Source organism: Garra rufa, chromosome 17 (assembly GCF_049309525.1).
Source record: "Garra rufa chromosome 17, GarRuf1.0, whole genome shotgun sequence".
NCBI classification, from domain to species: Eukaryota; Metazoa; Chordata; class Actinopteri; order Cypriniformes; family Cyprinidae; genus Garra; species Garra rufa.
In genome coordinates this window covers 29149644-29168198 of record NC_133377.1, presented here as the reverse complement: position 1 = coordinate 29168198, position 18555 = coordinate 29149644, and the positions used below count along the sequence as shown (strand labels likewise).

The 18555-nt window shown below is 37.2% G+C and overlaps 1 protein-coding gene across 2 annotated transcripts in view; it reads left to right on the top strand.

Moving 5' to 3' along the window:
- The first annotated feature begins 167 nt into the window (after window positions 1-167).
- Window positions 168-18555, top strand: part of tax1bp1a (Tax1 (human T-cell leukemia virus type I) binding protein 1a) — a 32514-nt gene continuing 14126 nt past the window's right edge. Inside the window, exons 1-9 of one of the 2 annotated variants that reach the window (XM_073821257.1) lie at window positions 168-263; window positions 2194-2420; window positions 5929-6031; window positions 8872-9062; window positions 9924-10025; window positions 13513-13631; window positions 14346-14436; window positions 14538-14693; window positions 18244-18483. In XM_073821257.1, coding sequence (XP_073677358.1) covers window positions 2229-2420; window positions 5929-6031; window positions 8872-9062; window positions 9924-10025; window positions 13513-13631; window positions 14346-14436; window positions 14538-14693; window positions 18244-18483 — 1194 coding nt within the window. In that variant the 5' untranslated portion in view covers window positions 168-263; window positions 2194-2228. Of the gene's footprint in view, window positions 264-2193; window positions 2421-5928; window positions 6032-8871; window positions 9063-9923; window positions 10026-13512; window positions 13632-14345; window positions 14443-14537; window positions 14694-18243; window positions 18484-18555 lie in introns of both variants that reach the window. The other variant, XM_073821256.1, reaches the window with a different exon arrangement.

Sequence of the window (18555 nt, the reverse complement as noted above, 5' to 3'; positions counted from 1 at the left end):
GAACCGATTCTCTAGAAAGAATCAGACCTCCCATCTCTGTTTTGTTGGGGTTATTCACTAACCAATGGTAAATCACGGATCTCGGTGACATGTGTAAATAAACCAATCACGGGCCGCAAGCGACCGGAAGTAGGATGACGTTTCTAGATTCTCAAAACATGTTGACACCCGGTTCAGCTACATGACAGAGACGCTCTCCATCTGCGTTATGTAGCAGTCTAAACAACAAGAGTTACAGATCTTCAAGTAAACATGGATTACAGGTATAACGCACGTACTGAGAGACGACTATAATATATATAACTGCTTGTCTTGGCAATATATGTTGGAATTGCATGCGGTCCATCTCGATGTATGTAGGGGTGGGATTGCAGTGGAATTAATAAAACTCATCAGCTCATCCTTTAAGGCCACCGCCAATAATTTACGTCGTATAACAAATAAATTATAGAAAATTGCTAGCTACATGATGTAGTATACTTGTAACTACCTTTAAATTCCGCAGTGACTTGTTAGTTTGCGACATGGTGCAAGTGAAATATATTTAGAAAGTCGCTTTCGGTTTAAGCAAACATGTTTTACCATGATTAGAAAAGGAATGTTATGTTTCAAACCACCATTTAGTAAGTTCAGGGCGAAAATATGTAATTTGCTGTATTGAATCGAGCTGTCATTGACGTTAAAGGCCTGAACAGGGATGACAGCACCATCAGCAGTGCCATGCATACAGGCCTACTCGGCATCGCCCCATCCGGCCTGAAATAGGGCAGGTCTTCTTCATGCAGCTGCACATGGGCTTAAAGCAAATGTATGTCAGCTCAGAAATCTTTAAGCATCTACAGTATATAGGCTGAAATTTTATTGCGAATTAAATGCTGCTTAAACACCATTATGCAATCATTTCAATAAAACCCTTTTGTTTTTGGCTATGTCACGTCAAAGTAAAACATTTGTTGATTAAATATTAAAAATATAAACTTTTGAGATCATCTTAGGAATTACAATAAATCAGGTGTTATGTAAGAATTTAGAATACATGATTCTGAATTTCTAAATAATTCCAGGGCCACATTGTATAATTGACCTTTAATTCTGTAAAACAAATGTTTTCTACATACATTTGAAGTTAAACATTTACATACACCTTGCAGAATCTGCAAAATGTATTTTTTTTTTACCAAACTGAGAGGGATCATACAAAATGCTTGTTATTTTTATTTAGTACTAACCTGAATAAGATATTTCACATAAAAGATGTTTACATATAGTCCACAAGAGAAAATAATAGTTGAATTTATAAAAATGGCCCTGTTCAAAAGTTTACATAAACTTGATTTTTAATACTGTGTTTTTACCTGAATGATCTATGTGGGTTTTTTGTTAAGCGATAGTTGTTCATGAGTCCCAAGTTTTACCTGAACAGTTAAATTGCCCGCTGTTGTTCAGAAAAATCCTTCAGGTCCCGCAGATTCTTTGGGTTTTCAGCATTTTTTTTCAACACGCAGGGGGTGAAATTTTTTTGAATTTGAAGATCAGGGTAAATTTTACTTATTTTTCCTTCTGGGAAACATGTAAGTATCTTCTGTAGCTACTGAAGAGCATTACTAAATGAAAAAAATATTACATTTAGGCAAAATAAGAAAAATGTATATATATCTTCATTTTGTTCAAAAGTTTACACACCTGGCTCTTAATGCATTGTGTTTCTCTCTGAAGTGTCAGTGAGTGTTTCTGTAATAGTTGTATATGAGTCCCTCAGTTGTCCTTAGTGTGAAAAGATGGATCTCAAAGTCATACAGTCATTGTTGAAAGGGTTCAAATACACAAAAATGCTGAAAAACCAAAGAATTTGTGGGACTTGAAGGATTTTTCTGAAGAACAGCAGGCAGTTTAACTGTTCAGGACAAACAAGGGACTCATGAACAACTATCACTAAACAAAAAAAAAAAAAAACACAGCTGTGGATCATTCAGGTAACAACACAAAATTATGAATCAAGTGTATGTAAACTTTAGAACGGGGTCCTTTGTATAAATAATCAACTGAGCAATAACCCAGAATAATAATAAACTATTGGGGGTTATTCTCCAAAATAAAACCGTCCGACTGAGCGTTAACCATTAGTTATGTAAGACAAAAAGTGTCAGCTAAATCTCATTATTTCTTTGTAACTTTCATTATTTCTTGTTTCAGGTAGACCAATCACAGGCTTTTCTTGAGCACTTAGGATGTCGTCAGCCTGTAATATGGCAGCATCTGCTGGCGGAGGAGGAAGTGTTGTCATGGAGACATCCAACTTCGCCCATGTCATCTTCCAGAATGTTGGGAAAAGCTTCCTCCCGCAGGCAGCGCTTGAATGTCATTACACACTCACCCCCTTCATCACCCCACATCCCAAAGACTGGGTTGGCATCTTTAAGGTTAGTACACAATACACATGGTGTATTTCAGTAAATATCCAGGTTTTCATACACAGAAATGCTTTTTGTAAGAAGATTATATCCATCTAATTGAATCTCACTTTCTTTTCACTCACTCTTCTTTCATCTCGAAATGTAATCAAGAGGAAATGAGTGCACGGAAACTTTACATCTTGTTAAGATACAATGACAGTTTATGACTGGTATAAAAGGCACTTCAAATCAACCAGATCTTTCCAGACAGCATTTAGAGTGGTGGGTTGCAGGGGAAAATGTGGATTGGAAAAAAGAGATGGTTAATCCACTCAATATCTCTCTTGTTTTGATGGTTAGTTTACGGGGAATAGAGTTGCGGTATGAGTGTGAGTGTGTTTGATTGCATGTGCTGTTGAGCTGGATGCTGTGGGCGTTTCCCATGACAAATGAATCCTTCCTTTAGCTTTTGCTTTAGTATGTTTTCCTTTCAGCCTTGTTGTAGTGTTATAACAGATATTAGCTGCTATGTGTAATGCATAACTGGATATTAGTAGTCAGATTTATATGGTAGTTCATTATAAACTGATGGATGTATTTATGGACTCATATTTAAATTAGCAATGAAGTAATGTGAGAATTATTCCTTAGGCACTAACACTTAGTGAACCACAGGCTCCCTCTGGTGGTTTTGAGAAAGCACAGCTCCTTCCAGACAGCAGTGAGTTGCATAATAGTTTAGAAATGACTTTTTTTACTCTGCTAAAATAGGATTTATATATACATATATATGTATAGGTCAAAGACATTAAGATGTCCACATCAAAAGAAATTTACAAAAGTGATTATATGTCCACAGAAAGCACATTAAATGTAAGTAAAGTGTCTACTTTTAAGGTTTCAAATACGTTTTTGGAGAATATAATGTCAGAATTTGGTTGAAATAATGTTACTTTGTCATTCAGTGCAACACAATATTTATGTGAAAATTCAAACAGCCTGCTTATTCTGACTTGTACATATTAAAATTTATAAAAGAATAAGGGAGCATATTAAATTCTATTGTGTTTTAAATGAGTAAAAAATGGGCAAAACCTAGGATAGTGGAAAATTAAAAAATGTAGAATTACAACTAATTAGTATTTTGGATCAAAGTAATTCACCCTTTAATATGTAAAAATATGATTTCTGTTGTAAATATGCTTGACAAGATTGTTACAATGAATGACATTTTAGTGGGTCTTTTCTGTAAATTAGGAAAAAATGTATGATATAAATTTTTTGCTTAGAAACACAAAAAACTAAAATGCAATTAAATTAAACAGAAAAACAGCAACAATTTGTTTTTATGCTTAAACCCTTTTTCATCTTTGACCCATATATATATACACACACACACACATTTATGTATTATTCTTTTTTTAACCTTTTTTATTTAAAATGGAAAAGCTTAATTTTAATTTTTATATTAAATTTTGTTCATTATATTTTAATAATTGTACTTTATTATTCTTTTTTTTATTTTTAAAGTCCTATTTCTCATAGGACTCGTTCAATTTTCTGATTTAATGTGCTAAATTTAATTTTTAAATAATTTTAAAGATTTTATTATTTTATTTAATATTTCAGTTAAATGGTATTAATTACATATAACTAATTGTATTTTATATTTTTATTAGTACAAATATTTAGCTGCAGCTTTTTAATTTGAACTTGAATTTAATTCGAACCTATTTATATTAAATGGGCAAAATTCAGTTTTTAATTAAATTGATATTTTCATATTAAATTTAATTATATATAAATAATTGTAATTGATCTTTTTATTTGTAAAGTCCTACACAAATTTAGTTTCAGCTTTTTAATTTGCACTTGCAATGTGCAAAATTTCTGTTAAATTATTTAATATTTCATTAAATGCTATATACAAATAATTGTATTTGATCTTTTAAGTTTACAAATATGTAGCTGCAGCTTTTATATTTGTACTTGCAATGTCCCATTTTTATTTAACATCCAAAATTTCAGTTTTAAATGAAATTTATATTTATAGAATGTTATTTGTTATATATAAATACTTTTTTATAGAAATATTTTTTTCATTTGTAAATTTAGTTGTAGCTTTTTAATTTGTATATGCAATATAAATGCAAAAAAAAAAAAGAAAAATTCAGCTTTATAAGTTAAAGTGAACAAACACAGTACTCTTTATCAAGGAGTATGTTGAGGCATGTTAAAACAGGCTACCTTTAAGCAATACTAAAAAATGCTATGTAATCATGCATACACATACAGTAGGTTTGTGCACAGACACACACACACACACACACACACACACACACACTCAGACAAGCACTGTATAATTAAGTTGTCGCGGACATGCCAACCATGTTCTTATGCACCTGATTTATAGTTACGTCAGCCCTCTTATTATTTAATTTATCATTTATCGGTCCTGTATGTACAAGCATGGCTTGTTTGAAACACACTTGGATGCCTTTTCTCTTTCTCTTTCCTCTTGCTCTTCTCTTTTCTTCTCTTCTCTGTAATTAATAGGTGATTTCTTTACAGATGACTGCGCTCCAGATGAAAGCAGAATACTTTCCGTTAAAAAAGAGATTACAGATGTGATATATTGTAATCAAAGTAAATGTCAGGTAGAGCTGTGAAAAATCACAATGACAAATTGCTGAGAGAGAGAGAGAGAGTGTGTGTGTGTGTGTGTGTGTGTGTGTGTGTGTGTGTGTGTGTGTGTGTGTGTGTGTGTGTGTGTGTGTGTGTGTGTGTGTGTGTGTGTGTGTGTGTGTGTGTGTGTGTGTGTGTGTCTTGTTCGTAACTGTAAGATGTAACCGTATGTGACATGTTTATGATGGTGGATTACATTCTGTACTTCGTTTCCGTCATATTTCGTTTAAAACTGCATAAAACCATACAATCGCTCATTTGTGAGCACACACAAATATGGGTGGTTATGGAGGTGAAAATTTTACACTCGCTTCAAAGGCAGAAATGATGAAATTCACATGCACACTTTTCAGAGCAACCACACAATTTTTAGCCGCCTTTGAAGCAAGTGTAAAATTTTCACCTATTTCCTGGTCCTTTTTTTTCCATTACGCCTCCTTTTCCAACACTGCACACACACGCTGTGCCCCCCTCTCCGCAGCTGGCTAAGAAGTTCAGAATGGGGGCTAAGTGTTTCCATTCCTCCTTGAGCATATTGCGATATTTATAACCTGTGAAATCGATATGAGACAAAGTATTAAAACTTTAGAGTTCCCTCAGGTTTATTGTATTGATACTAAATAATGTCTTTTTTTTCTCACTCTCGTTCCATCTGTTTTGACTGGGTGTTCCTTAAACTTTTTTATGTAGTTTCTGTGTTTATATAGTTTCGCTTGTATTGTTATGGTCAAAATGAACTAAACTGTGTTTTATATGTTTTACTGTAACTGTTTTCAAAGACTTTCATTGGTCTGGTCACAGAAGTTTCAGTTCTGACTCACTTCTTGTTTGCTCTTTGTGTGTGTGTTAGGTTGGCTGGAGCAGTGCGAGAGACTACTACACGTTCCTCTGGTCTCCCATGCCTGAAAACTACACTGAGGGATCCACTGTTCACCGAACCATCATCTTTCAGGGTATAAACACACACAGACACACATGTCAACATGCATTGCCCTATGCAACCCATTTTACTTCTGGCTACTTACGTAGGAGAAAAGTGCAGGGTGGAACATTATTTAATTTGTCAGGAATTGATTGGATGGTTAAACTTGCTTTTATCCACAGTAATTTAATTGGACTCTGAAAGTAGTTCTTATTATTAAAGTTATTATTTTCTCTTTTTTTAGCTTTTTGCACAGTAAAACCAAATAAATTTTTTTGATTGGATTGATTTTTTTGCAGAAAAAGAGCAGAGTTGTTATTATTGTTATTTACACTACCAGTCAAAAGTTTTGGAACTGTAAGATTTTTAATGTTTTTTAAATAAGTATTTTCTGCTCACCAAGCCTGCATTTATTTGATCCAAAGTACAGCAAAAAAAAAAACTGTTTTCTATTTGAATATATTTTAATTTAATTTATTCCTGATTTCAAAGCTGGATTTTAGCATCATTACTCCAGTCACATGATCCTTCAGAAATCATTCTAACATTCTGATTTGCTGCTTAAAAAACATTTATTATTATTATTATGTTAAGACAGCAGAGTATAACTCTAGATAAATAGTAAATAGAACAGCATTTATCTAAAATACAAAATCTTTTGTAACATTATAAATGTCTTTTTATCACCAGTTTTGATCAATTTAAAACATCCTTGCTATTTCTAATTTCTACTCAACTGTTTTAAATTTTGATAATAATAATAATACATTTTCCTTGAACATCAAATCAGCATATTAGAATGATTTCTGAAGTATCATGTGACATTGTAATGATGCTGAAAATTTAGCATTGATCACAGGAAATAAATTACAATTTAAAAAACATTAAAATAGAAAGAAGTCATTTTAAATAGTAAAACTCTTCCAAAATGTTACTGTTTTCCCTATACTTTGGATTTAATAAATGCAGGCTTGGTGAGCAGAAGAAACGTCTTTAAAAATACTAAAAATCTTACTGTTCAAAAACTTTTGACTAGTAGTGTAAGTAAAAAATTAAAGAGTCACAATTTTGGATTTCTGAACTTCATGGAAAATGAATCCTTTGAAGGATCTGAGGATCCTCAAATGCAAACTGTGTGTGTGTTGCTTCAAGAGAGCAACCATACATTTGTGTTGTGTTTTACTTTCTTTTTCATATTCTTCATTTATTCTTCATTCATTTATTATCATTTATCATTTAATCATTTAATTATTGCATTTTATCACAATCATTTATAATAATCATTATAGTCATTTATATATCATTTCATTGATTCATTAATCATTATAGTCATTTATATTATGTTATATTATTATTGTTTTTATATATTTTTTTCCATTGTTGTTTAGTCTTATGACTGTGTGGTTTCATGGCCTGTTTGTCCTCATAATAAGAGATATGAGGGAATGTTTATGAACCTCAAGGTTAATGGGATGCTGTTTTGAAACAGTTTGGTATAACAATACTTGTTGGATCTGTGTTCTTCAGACGAAGTCTGAGCATTGAGACATACGCAACTAAGACTATTCAATAAACTCTGCTCCTTTTTACCATCATAACTTCGTCTCCTGCTTCTGCTCTTCACTTTTAATACTTTTTCCTCAGTCAACATTTTGGTAATCGTCAGGATGGAATAACATTTTGGCGTACTTCTTGGCTGACAGAAGACTGTTAATAGTGTTTTGGGTATTTTGGGTACCAGACAAGACCTCCTGTTAACAGGGTTTGGTTATTAGACTGCTCTGTTGACGAGTGGTTCTGTTACTGGACAAACTGATATTTTCTGATGGGATCTGGCGTCCGGGGCTGGATCTTAATTGTCTAGGCATGGGGACAGCGATCTAACACCTTGATGGTTTTTTGTTTTGGTTTGTTGGTAACCCTTTAGAATAGAGAACACATACACTATTAACTATTAAGAGTTTTCCCTCAATAATTAAATGAATAGTTAGTAAGGTAGTTGTTAAGTTCAGGGAAGAAGAATATGGGTATGCAGAATAAGGCATTTAAAGGAGTAGTTCACTTCCAGAACAAAAACAAAACATCCAAGATGTTCATGTCTTTCTTTCTTCAGTCGTAAAGAAATTGTTTTTTTTTTTTGAGGAAAACATTTCTGGATTTCTCTCCATATAGTGGACTTCTACGGTTCCCCCGAGTTTGAACTTCCAAAATGCAGTTTAATTGCAGGGCTCTAAATGATCCCAGTCAAGGAAGAAGGGTCTTACCTAGCGAAACGATTGGTTATTTTCTAAAAAAAATTACAATTTATATACTTTTGAACCTCAAATGCTCGTCTTGTCTAGCTCTACATGAACTCTGTGTATTCCGGTTTAAGACAGTTAGGGTATGTCTCATTCTCTCCTCCAACTTCAAAATCGTCCTACATCATGCAGAAGTACCGACCCAGTGTTTACAAAGTGAACATGCGCAGAAGATTAAACGCCCTTTACAAAAAAAGGTAAAACAGCGATGTAGGACGATTTGAAAATAGAAGTCCATTAAATGGAGAGAAATCCTGAAATGTTTTCCCTTAACAAAACATTTCTTTACGACTGAAGAAAGAAAGACATGAACATCTCGACTGACTAAGAAGTGAGTACATTATCTGTAAATGTTTGTTCTGGAAGTGAACTACTCCTTTAATATGTGCCTAATAAGTACTAAATAACAGTCAATATGCTAGCAATATGCATGCTTGTCTTGTTTTGTTTTTGTTTGGGTATTTTGCTTTTGCTGTTTTCCACAGATGATGTTTTTATTGTAGGTCATATAATAGAATACATCTCATAAAGACGAAACCTGTAATCAAATACTCTACATGCTGTTTCCTAGGATACTATGTTCCTCGTAGTGACGGTGAGTTTTATCAGTTCTGCTACGTCACACACACGGGTGAAATCAGAGGTGCGAGCACACCGTTCCAGTTCCGCCCGGCCACACCCACAGGGGAGGAGCTACTGACAGTAGAAGATGATGGAAACTCAGACATACTGGTTGTGACGACAAAAACCGGACTACTTGAGGTATGCAAATCATACACACAAGTGCATAAAACCTAGCTTTGTTCCAAAACATAGTGAGATGCGTACAGATGCAGTATTTTAAAGCATCACAGGTGCTTTCCTAATGCAAAATGTAGGTAACTAAATCATGCTGTCTTTTAAACTAACTGGTTTTAGCCGAATTATAAAGCAGAATTGGAGATGTGACCAGTCGTAAGTAGCACAGGTGTATTTGTAGCAATAGCCAAAAAAACATTGTATGGGTCAAAATGATAGATTTTTCTTTTATGCCAAAAATCATTAGAATATTAAGTAAAGATCATGTTCCATGAAGATATTTTGTAACTTTTCTACCGTAAATATATCCAAACTTAATTTCTGATTAGTAATATGTATTCCTAAAAACTTAATTTGGACAACTTTAAAGGCGATTTTCTCAATATTTAGATTTTTTTGCACCCTCAGATTCCAGATTTTCAAATAGTTGTATCTCAGCCAAATATTGTCCTATCCTAACAAAAAAATGGAAAGCTTATTTATTCAGCTTGATGTATAAATCTCAATGTTAAAAATTTTACCCTTATGACTGGTTTTGTGGTCCAGGGTTACATACAGTATATTATTTGTGTTTATGTATTGTGACAACCCCAGGGAAAAAATAAAGAGAAAAGGAAAGAGATAAATAATTATAAATTATACATGCTTAAAATTGCTTCCTTTCTAAAGCCTTCCAAATCAGTCACTTATGAGCATCCATTATGGTAAGATGCTGTCTTAGAAGGCAGTTGCTGCAAAGGAAGCAAGGTGTCTCTCTAGGTTTTGAAACAAAGCCTGTGTCTTATTTTTTTGGCTTATTATCTGTATATATGTGTGTGTGAGCAGCAGCGTGTAGAGGAAGTTCAACAGGAGTGCAAAGAACTGCAGAAAGCACTACGCCTCCTCACACAGGAGAGAGATCAGCTACAGGAGAGACAACACAACCAGGTACTAAACACACACTCGCACATAAAAGTGACCAACCAACGAAGCAGGAAAGATGGCCTGCGCACACACACACACACACACACACACACACACACACACACACACACACACACACACACACACACACACACACACACACACACACACACACACACACACACACACACACACACACACACACACACAGTGTTTTAGCAGTATGCAACACACACCAGAGATCACAAGTTCAAGTTATCTGCACATCAAAGCGCTCTCCTGAGTGTGTATGTGCACATTGGTGCTTTAAGACTTTCTGTCTCCAAGTGTAAAACCCTTTTCTGTTTGGCTGACGGTGAACTTACTCCCACAGAGCACTTTATCTTATCAGATAATGGCTGTGTGTGTGTCTCTGTGTGCATTACTGACCTTCCCCATAAAGTCATGTGATTTATCCATAGCTAATTCTGACTGTGCTGAGGATGATTTACTTAAGAGTGAAAGAAATGGGAGTTTGAGAAACAGAGAAAGAAAGAGAGTGAGACAGAAAAAAGTTTACTCGGGCATCTGTTATCATGCCGGTGCCATGTCGACCACAGAGGGTAGACGTGACGTCAAACCTGAGCACGCAGCCAAGAGTTAATGTCCACCAAAACCACTCAACAGAAAGGAGGAGACCTTCCCAGTCACTGAGACAACAGCAGCCAGTCACGCGATTTTTCTCTCTCTCCCGCTTTCTTTCTCACTCTTTTTCGTCTTCAGTTTTGTCTACTTGTGATGGTTCCATGAGGAACCTTGAATATCTATGGAATCTTTCAAATTCAGAATGGTTATAGTCGAAAAAGACTTTAGATTTTTAAAATGTTCTTCAAAATTGTTAATTTAAGAACTGTTCACTAAAAGGTTCTTTGGAGAACCAAAAATGGTTCTTCTGTGGGATCACTGCATTTTTTTAAGAGTGTATTCGAAATATAATTTGACTACTACCTGATACATTTAACTTAAAGGCGTCCTGAGAAATCACATTTGTCTTTGTGACAGCCTCGTGCTCTGTGAAAAGACAAATATAGTCTGAAATGGGCAGGGTTTTTAATTATTACTTATCAGAAACAGTCTTGTTAATCATTTCACGTCTAAGGCGTTTGCAGACATTCGATTGGCTGATGTGTCATTGGAGGGCGGAGTTTGAAGAGAGGGTGTGTGATATGTGACGATCATGGTACAGGTATCATTTGGTAATACCATGGTACTTTGATGTGAGCTACTGTAAAGCTACTGTATATACGCTTAAAAATGATCAAAAATACAGTGAAAACAGTTATATTGTGTACAATTTTCTATTTAAATATATTTTAAAATGTAATTTTACATTACTACTTTGAATTTTTTACATTACTACTTTGACTTTTTTTCAATCTTTTTCTTCAACTTTTTCTTCGACTTCTTCTATGGCATCTGCCTCTTCGGATTTTTCTATGGCTTCAGCTTCTTGGATTTTTTCTTTTACTTGTACTTCTTTGTCTTTTTCTTCGACATCTGCCTCTTCAATTTTTTCTTCCACTTCTTTTATATGTTCTGCCTCTTTGACCTTTACTTCGTCTTCTACTTCTGTGACTTCTGCCTCTTCGACTGTTTTTTTTCCCCCCGACTTTTACTTCTTTGACTTTCGACTTCTATGGCTTCTGCCTCATCAACCTTTTCTTTGATTTCTTCTATGGCTTGTGCCTCTTTGAATTTTATTTCAACTTCTACTACTTCTTTTTCTACTAATTCTTTAAGTTCTATTTCTTCTGCCTCTTCGACTTTTTCTTCAACTTCTGCTTCTTCTATGGCTTCTGCCTCTTCGACTCCCTTCAACTTCTTTTATGCCTTCTGCTTCTTAGACTTTTTCTTCAAAAGTTCTACTTCTTTGACTTCTTCTATGGCTTCTGCCTCCTCGACTTTTACTGCTGTCAAAGCTAAATTTTTAGCAGCATTACTCCAGTCTTCATTGTCACATGATCCTTCAGAAATAATTCTAATATGCTGATTAGCTTTTTGTTATCAATGTTGAAAACATTTTAAATTATTATAATTTATTTTAACAATTTAAAGCATCCTTAGAGAATAAAACTATTTACTTCTTTATATTTTTTATTTATCTCAAACATTTGAATGGTGGTGTACCAGTGTAATGGCAGTGTAATACATTTCTGTTTTAAACGGTTATTCATTTACCTATTTTAACTGGTTTTGGCAACTTTTCTTGCCACAGAAATAGCCCTAGATGGCATAAATCAAGCAAATAACTAAAACCGTTTAAATACCATCAGTAACCTTTAATTATTGATTAAATATGGTCAGATAATTTCATGTATCTACCACATTTTACGATGTTAAATCTTTTCCACAAAATTAGATTTTCCCTCAACATCAGCATAGAATATGCAACAACAACAAAAAAGTCGGCAAATTCCATTGGCTCTGATGTGGTGTTGAAGTTTGACTGCACAGCAAGCACATTAAACTCTAAAAGGGCCCAGAAAACAGCAGGATGTGATTCAGTTGGTTTGCTGGTCTTCCAGCGCCCCCTAGTGTTTTCGTTCTGGAGACCCTATTGAAGTCTGTAAGTGTGAATTATGAGTGTCACAAAGGACAAAGAACACCACAAATAAAACATTAACACTTTTATAATTCTCTCTCACACCCCAGTCACACGAAGCCTTTCATATGCCATAAGTGTGCATGCGTCTGTTAAACTGTCAGAACTTACATATGAAAATAGACTTCCTCTTTATCGTGAGAACATAAGTATATATTTTGTGGCTGCTAATTTTACGACCTCACATTTTATTTGCCTGTGCTGCAATTCCGAAACATCATCGGCCGTAAAACACCACGAGTCACCAGATTAGCCGGAGGACAAGGCGTGTATGCGTGCTTTCAGAACCAGATGTTACTGTGATTTACTGATGACGACTGTTAAATATGAGCCCCCGAAACAAAAGTGAAATTGAAGCCCCCTCTTTTCCTGCTGCCATCATGTTATGGGGAAATTCACTTTAGGAATGGACTGTTTGATTTTTTTTTTTTTTTTTTTTTTTTTTTTAGGGAGGTAGGCTTAATCAGACTAATACCTTCATTTCTGAAAATTATTTTCTCTTTGAGTTAAGTTTCCTGTAAACTACTACATTATCAATAGGATCTATGAAGTCTTTGTCATTCTCCACGGATTACAAACCCAATAAATTTCTAATCATTTATAAATTTTATATATATATATATATATATATATATATATATATATATATAAAATTTAAATTATTTCTGTATTTTTAAAGACCTTTATGCTATTTGTTAGAAGATATTGTTTATAATATTTGTAAAATCTAAAATATATATATAACATTTCAATTCCTTTTTAAATAATTGGTTGGATCGCTTTTGACAGATTTTTGTCTTTGGATAAAATGCTTGGAGTATTTTGATTGGCCGGAAGGTGTGATTGATAGCATTTGCTGTCCAATTGCAGGAGCTGCAGAAAGGCCTGCGTGAGGAGAAGGAGGAGGCTCAAGCCAGAGTGAGACAACTTGAACAGGACCTGCTAGAAATCACGCAAAAAGCTGTTCTTAAAGAGACCGAACTGGACTGGTAAGGCCTATACACACATTACCTGACATGAATATATTTATATTATTTACATTTTTAAAGTGGGGTATGAGACAAGTAGGTTTAAATGCTTTTATTGTGTGTTTATTTTAATTCAATTTATTTGATCCAAAGTACAGAAAAAAGAACTATTTAAAATAACTGTTTTCTATTTGAATATATTTTAAAATGTAATTTATTGCTGTGATTTTAAAGCTGAATTTTTAGCCTCATTACTCTAGTCACATGATTCTTCAGAAATCATTCTAATATTCTGATTTTCTGCTCAAAACATTTATTATTATTATGTTAAAGAAACAGCTTTCAGGTTTCTTTGATGAATAGAAATAGAAAGTTCAGAAGAACAGCATTTACCTGAAATAGAAATCATTTTTAACATTGTAAATGTCTTCAGCATTACTTTTGATCAATTTAAAGCATCCTTGTTAAATAAAAGTATTAATTTCTATAACCCCCCCCCCCCCCCCCAAATAAAAAACACTTTAAAATATATTCATATAAAATTCAACTTAAAGGCGTCCTGGATCAAATGAATCAAATAAATACCGACTTGGTAAGCAGAAGAGACTTTAAAGTTTAAAAAACTAAAAAATTCTTACTGTTCAAAAACTTTTGACTGCTAGTGTAGATCTTATCTATATTTTATTCCACTCTCAGGATAACAATTTGCTGTTTATTCCTTTTTTTGTTGTCCAGTTTAAGAGACAGGCTGCAAAAGGTAATTTCAGAGAGGGACAGTCTACAAACACAGCTGAAGAATGAAAGAGACGAGAAGGAGCTTTACAAAGTAAGTGTGAGTAGTATCTACGGGTTCTACATGAAGTGTAATCATATGTATGATCTGTTGCGAGATGTGCATTGATCCACATTGTGTGTGCACGCTTTCAGTCTCACGTGCGCAGCGCGGAGCTGGAAAACACTAAACTCAGTGCAGAGCTGCAGATGCTGAAGGCGGTGGAGCTGAACAGGGAGGTCACCATCGCACAGTATCAGGAGGAACTGCACAGACTACGCACAGAGAGAGACACACACCCCACTGATGCCGTAATAGTCATTTATTTAAGATTTTTAATGTTTTCGAAAAACGAATCTTATGCTGACCAGAGGCTAAAAATACAGGGAAAAACAGAAATATTGAGAAATATTATTACAATTTAAAACTGTTTTCTATTTTAATATATTTTAAAATGCAGTTTATTTCTGTGATGGCAAAGCTGAATTTTAGGCAGCCATTACTCCAGTCTTTAGTGTCACACAATCCTTCAAAAAACATTTTTGTATGCTGATTTGCTGCTCAAGAAATATTTTTTTTATTATTATTAATGTTGAAAACAGTTTTTGCTGCTTAATGTTTTTGTGAAAACCATGAAACACTACCATTTAAATGTTTGGGATAAGTTAGATTTTTGAAAAATAATAATTAAAACTATGCTGCATAGATGCACTAAATTGATCAAAAATCGCAACATTTGTGTTACAAATGACGTATTTCAAATATATTGTGGCGAGGCGTCTGCCCGCCCCCCTAATTTTCATCACCACCCCGTCCCGTATTCGCCGCCCTTCTCCAGGCTCCCGACGGGAGTGGGTGTGTAGGGGAGAGGAGGGGCGTGTAATCGGCTCGGGCTGGCGGCGTGTGATGGGGACACCTGATGTAAATGAAGCCTCATCACCGCCGCTGTTTAAATCCCGAGCGCGCCTCTCCTCGGGAGACCGGTCTCTTTCCCCCGTGCATGCACGCTGGTGTCCTCGCGGGTCCAGGAGGGGGTGAAGAGGGAATCCCGCGCCACAAGAGTTTGGAGAGCCGCCGGACCCGCGGTCCGGTTGAGGCCGCCAGAAGCCGCCGCCCCAGCGCCGGACAGCTCGAGAGGGATGAGCCTGCCGGAGATGCCGCCGCCCTAGCACCCCGGCGCTAGTATGGAAAGCGCCCGCGGCCGCCGGACTCCGCCCCTCTCCTGGACCCTTCCCCTCTGAACACTACCGTTCCGTCACGCTGCCCCAGCACCCGAGGACACCAGACTCCCCTTTTATTTTTGGACACTGTTTTACTTTATGGACTCACTTTCCCTTATTTTCTGTTTAATAAAAGCCTCTCCGAGGCCTGACGCCACACCCACTGTGTCTGTCGTTTGCCCCTCCCGCCACAGTGGTGGAGAATGCGGGCAAGGCGGGGCTTAGACAGCGCAGTGGGCAACACCTGATGACGTCATCCCCTCTCGCTCGCCAAAGCTCGTGAAGACCCGGACGGGGACGGAGAACTACGGAGACGGCCTCCCAGCCGCAAGAAGGGTAAGTGATGTTTCAGTTAGTCACTTATCCTGCGGTTGGTTGAGGCTGTCGACTAATACCGGTTTTTCTGTCCCTGTTCCGGTACGCGGCGAGAGGGAGCGTTGCCTTGGAGAGGAATCCCCGCCCACTCCGACCGCTGGAGCCTGGATGAGGAAGGTAGCACTCCTGCGTGGGCGGCGACCTTAGGACGGGGATGTCGCTTGGGGGGGGGAATGTGGCGAGGCGTCTGCCCGCCCCCCTAATTTTCATCACCACCCCGTCCCGTATTCGCCGCCCTTCTCCAGGCTCCCGACGGGAGTGGGTGTGTAGGGGAGAGGAGGGGCGTGTAATCGGCTCGGGCTGGCGGCGTGTGATGGGGACACCTGATGTAAATGAAGCCTCATCACCGCCGCTGTTTAAATCCCGAGCGCGCCTCTCCTCGGGAGACCGGTCTCTTTCCCCCGTGCATGCACGCTGGTGTCCTCGCGGGTCCAGGAGGGGGTGAAGAGGGAATCCCGCGCCACAAGAGTTTGGAGAGCCGCCGGACCCGCGGTCCGGTTGAGGCCGCCAGAAGCCGCCGCCCCAGCGCCGGACAGCTCGAGAGGGATGAGCCTGCCGGAGATGCCGCCGCCCTAGCACCCCGGCGCTAGTATGGAAAGCGCCCGCGGCCGCCGGACTCCGCCCCTCTCCTGGACCCTTCCCCTCTGAACACTACCGTTCCGTCACGCTGCCCCAGCACCCGAGGACACCAGACTCCCCTTTTATTTTTGGACACTGTTTTACTTTATGGACTCACTTTCCCTTATTTTCTGTTTAATAAAAGCCTCTCCGAGGCCTGACGCCACACCCACTGTGTCTGTCGTTTGCCCCTCCCGCCACAATATGTTGGTCTTTCTATTCCTTAAAAAATCTGATTTTCACAAAAGTATTAAGCAGCACAACTGTTTTCAACATTGATAATAGTAAAAAAAAAACATTTTTAATAAATGAGCTTGCATAAAATTTGCGCACTGAATCAGCATTTTCAAATAATTTTTAGGATTTGATCAAATAAATTATCACATTTTTTGATCAAATACAGTATGTCACAAAAGTGAGTACACCCCTCACATTTCAGCAACCATTTTAGTATATCTTCTCAAGGGACAATACTATAGAAATGAAACTTGGATATATTTTAGAGTAGTCAATGTGCAGCTTATATAGCAGTATAGATTTATTGTCCTCTGACAATTACCCAACATACAGTTATTATTGTCAAAATAGCTGGCAACAAAAATTAGTACACCCTAAGTTAACTTGTCCAAAGTGTTAATATATTGTGTTAGCACCATTGTTATCTGGCATTGCCTTAATCATCCTGGGCATGGAATTGACCAGAGCTGCACAGGTTGTTGCTGGGATCCTCTTCCACTCCTCTATAATCACATCACGGAGCTGCTGGACGTTAGACACATGGTGCTTCTCCACCTTTGGACAGGTTGTCTTCAGCAAACTGTTTGCAGGCTTTCTTGTGAGCCAGCTTCAGATAAGGCTTCCTTCTGGGATGACGCCTATGCAAACTGACTTGTTGCAGTGTGCGGCGTATGGTCTGAGCACTGACAAGCTGACCTTCTACTTCTGCAATCTTTAAAGCAATGCTGGCAGCACTCATGCATCTGTTTTTCGAAGCCAGGTTCTGCACCTGACACACAGAACGAGTATTCAACTTCATTGATCGACTCTTGCAAGGCCTGTTCCGAAAGGAACCCATCCTGGAAAACCTCTGCAGACCCTGACCACTGTAGTGTAACTCGGTTTCTTTGTGGAGAGCAACAATTCTAATTCTCAAATCCTTAGAGAGTTCTTTGCCATGAGGTGCCATTTTGAACATCCAGAGGTCAGTATGAGAGAATTGTACTTAAAGCACCTAAGTTTAACTGTTCTAATACAAGATACACAACTTTGTATGGTCCCGTCAAGCAGACAAAAACTTAAACATGATGAATAGGACATGTGGCTTTGCATGGTTAAACAACATACTGCTGTTATCACTGAGGGTGTACTCATTTTAGTTGCCAGCCATTTTGACAATAATGGCTGTATGTTGAGTTATTTTCAGAGGACAGTAAATCTATACTGCTATACAAGCTGCACATTGACCATTCTAAAATATATCCAAGTTTCATTTCTATAGTATTGTCCCTTGAGAAGATATACTAAAATTGTTGCTGAAATGTGAGGGGTGTACTCACTTTTCTGAGATACTGTAAATGCAGCCTTGGTAAGTATTAGAGGCATAAATCATATCTACTTACTCTTTCTAATGCATTGTGCACATCTCCAGGGTCTGAAAGAGCAGTTGCGTAAAGCTGAAGAGCAGCTTCAGGCCATGCGGCAAAAGGCCGCCATGTTGGGTTCTGAGTTACGCGATGCCTCCGGCGGGCGAGATCGCACCATGGCTGAGCTGTACCGTGCCCGTCAAGAGGCAGAAGACCTACGAGTCCTTTTAGCTGAAGCCCAGGAAGAATGCAGACATGCTCAGAATCAGCTGGACAGGATGAGAATCCAGGCATCACAGGAAGTGGTAACCACAATGTTTATTTGATATTGAAGATCTGTTAATAACAGTATGAACACATGTGTGAACTGTGAGATA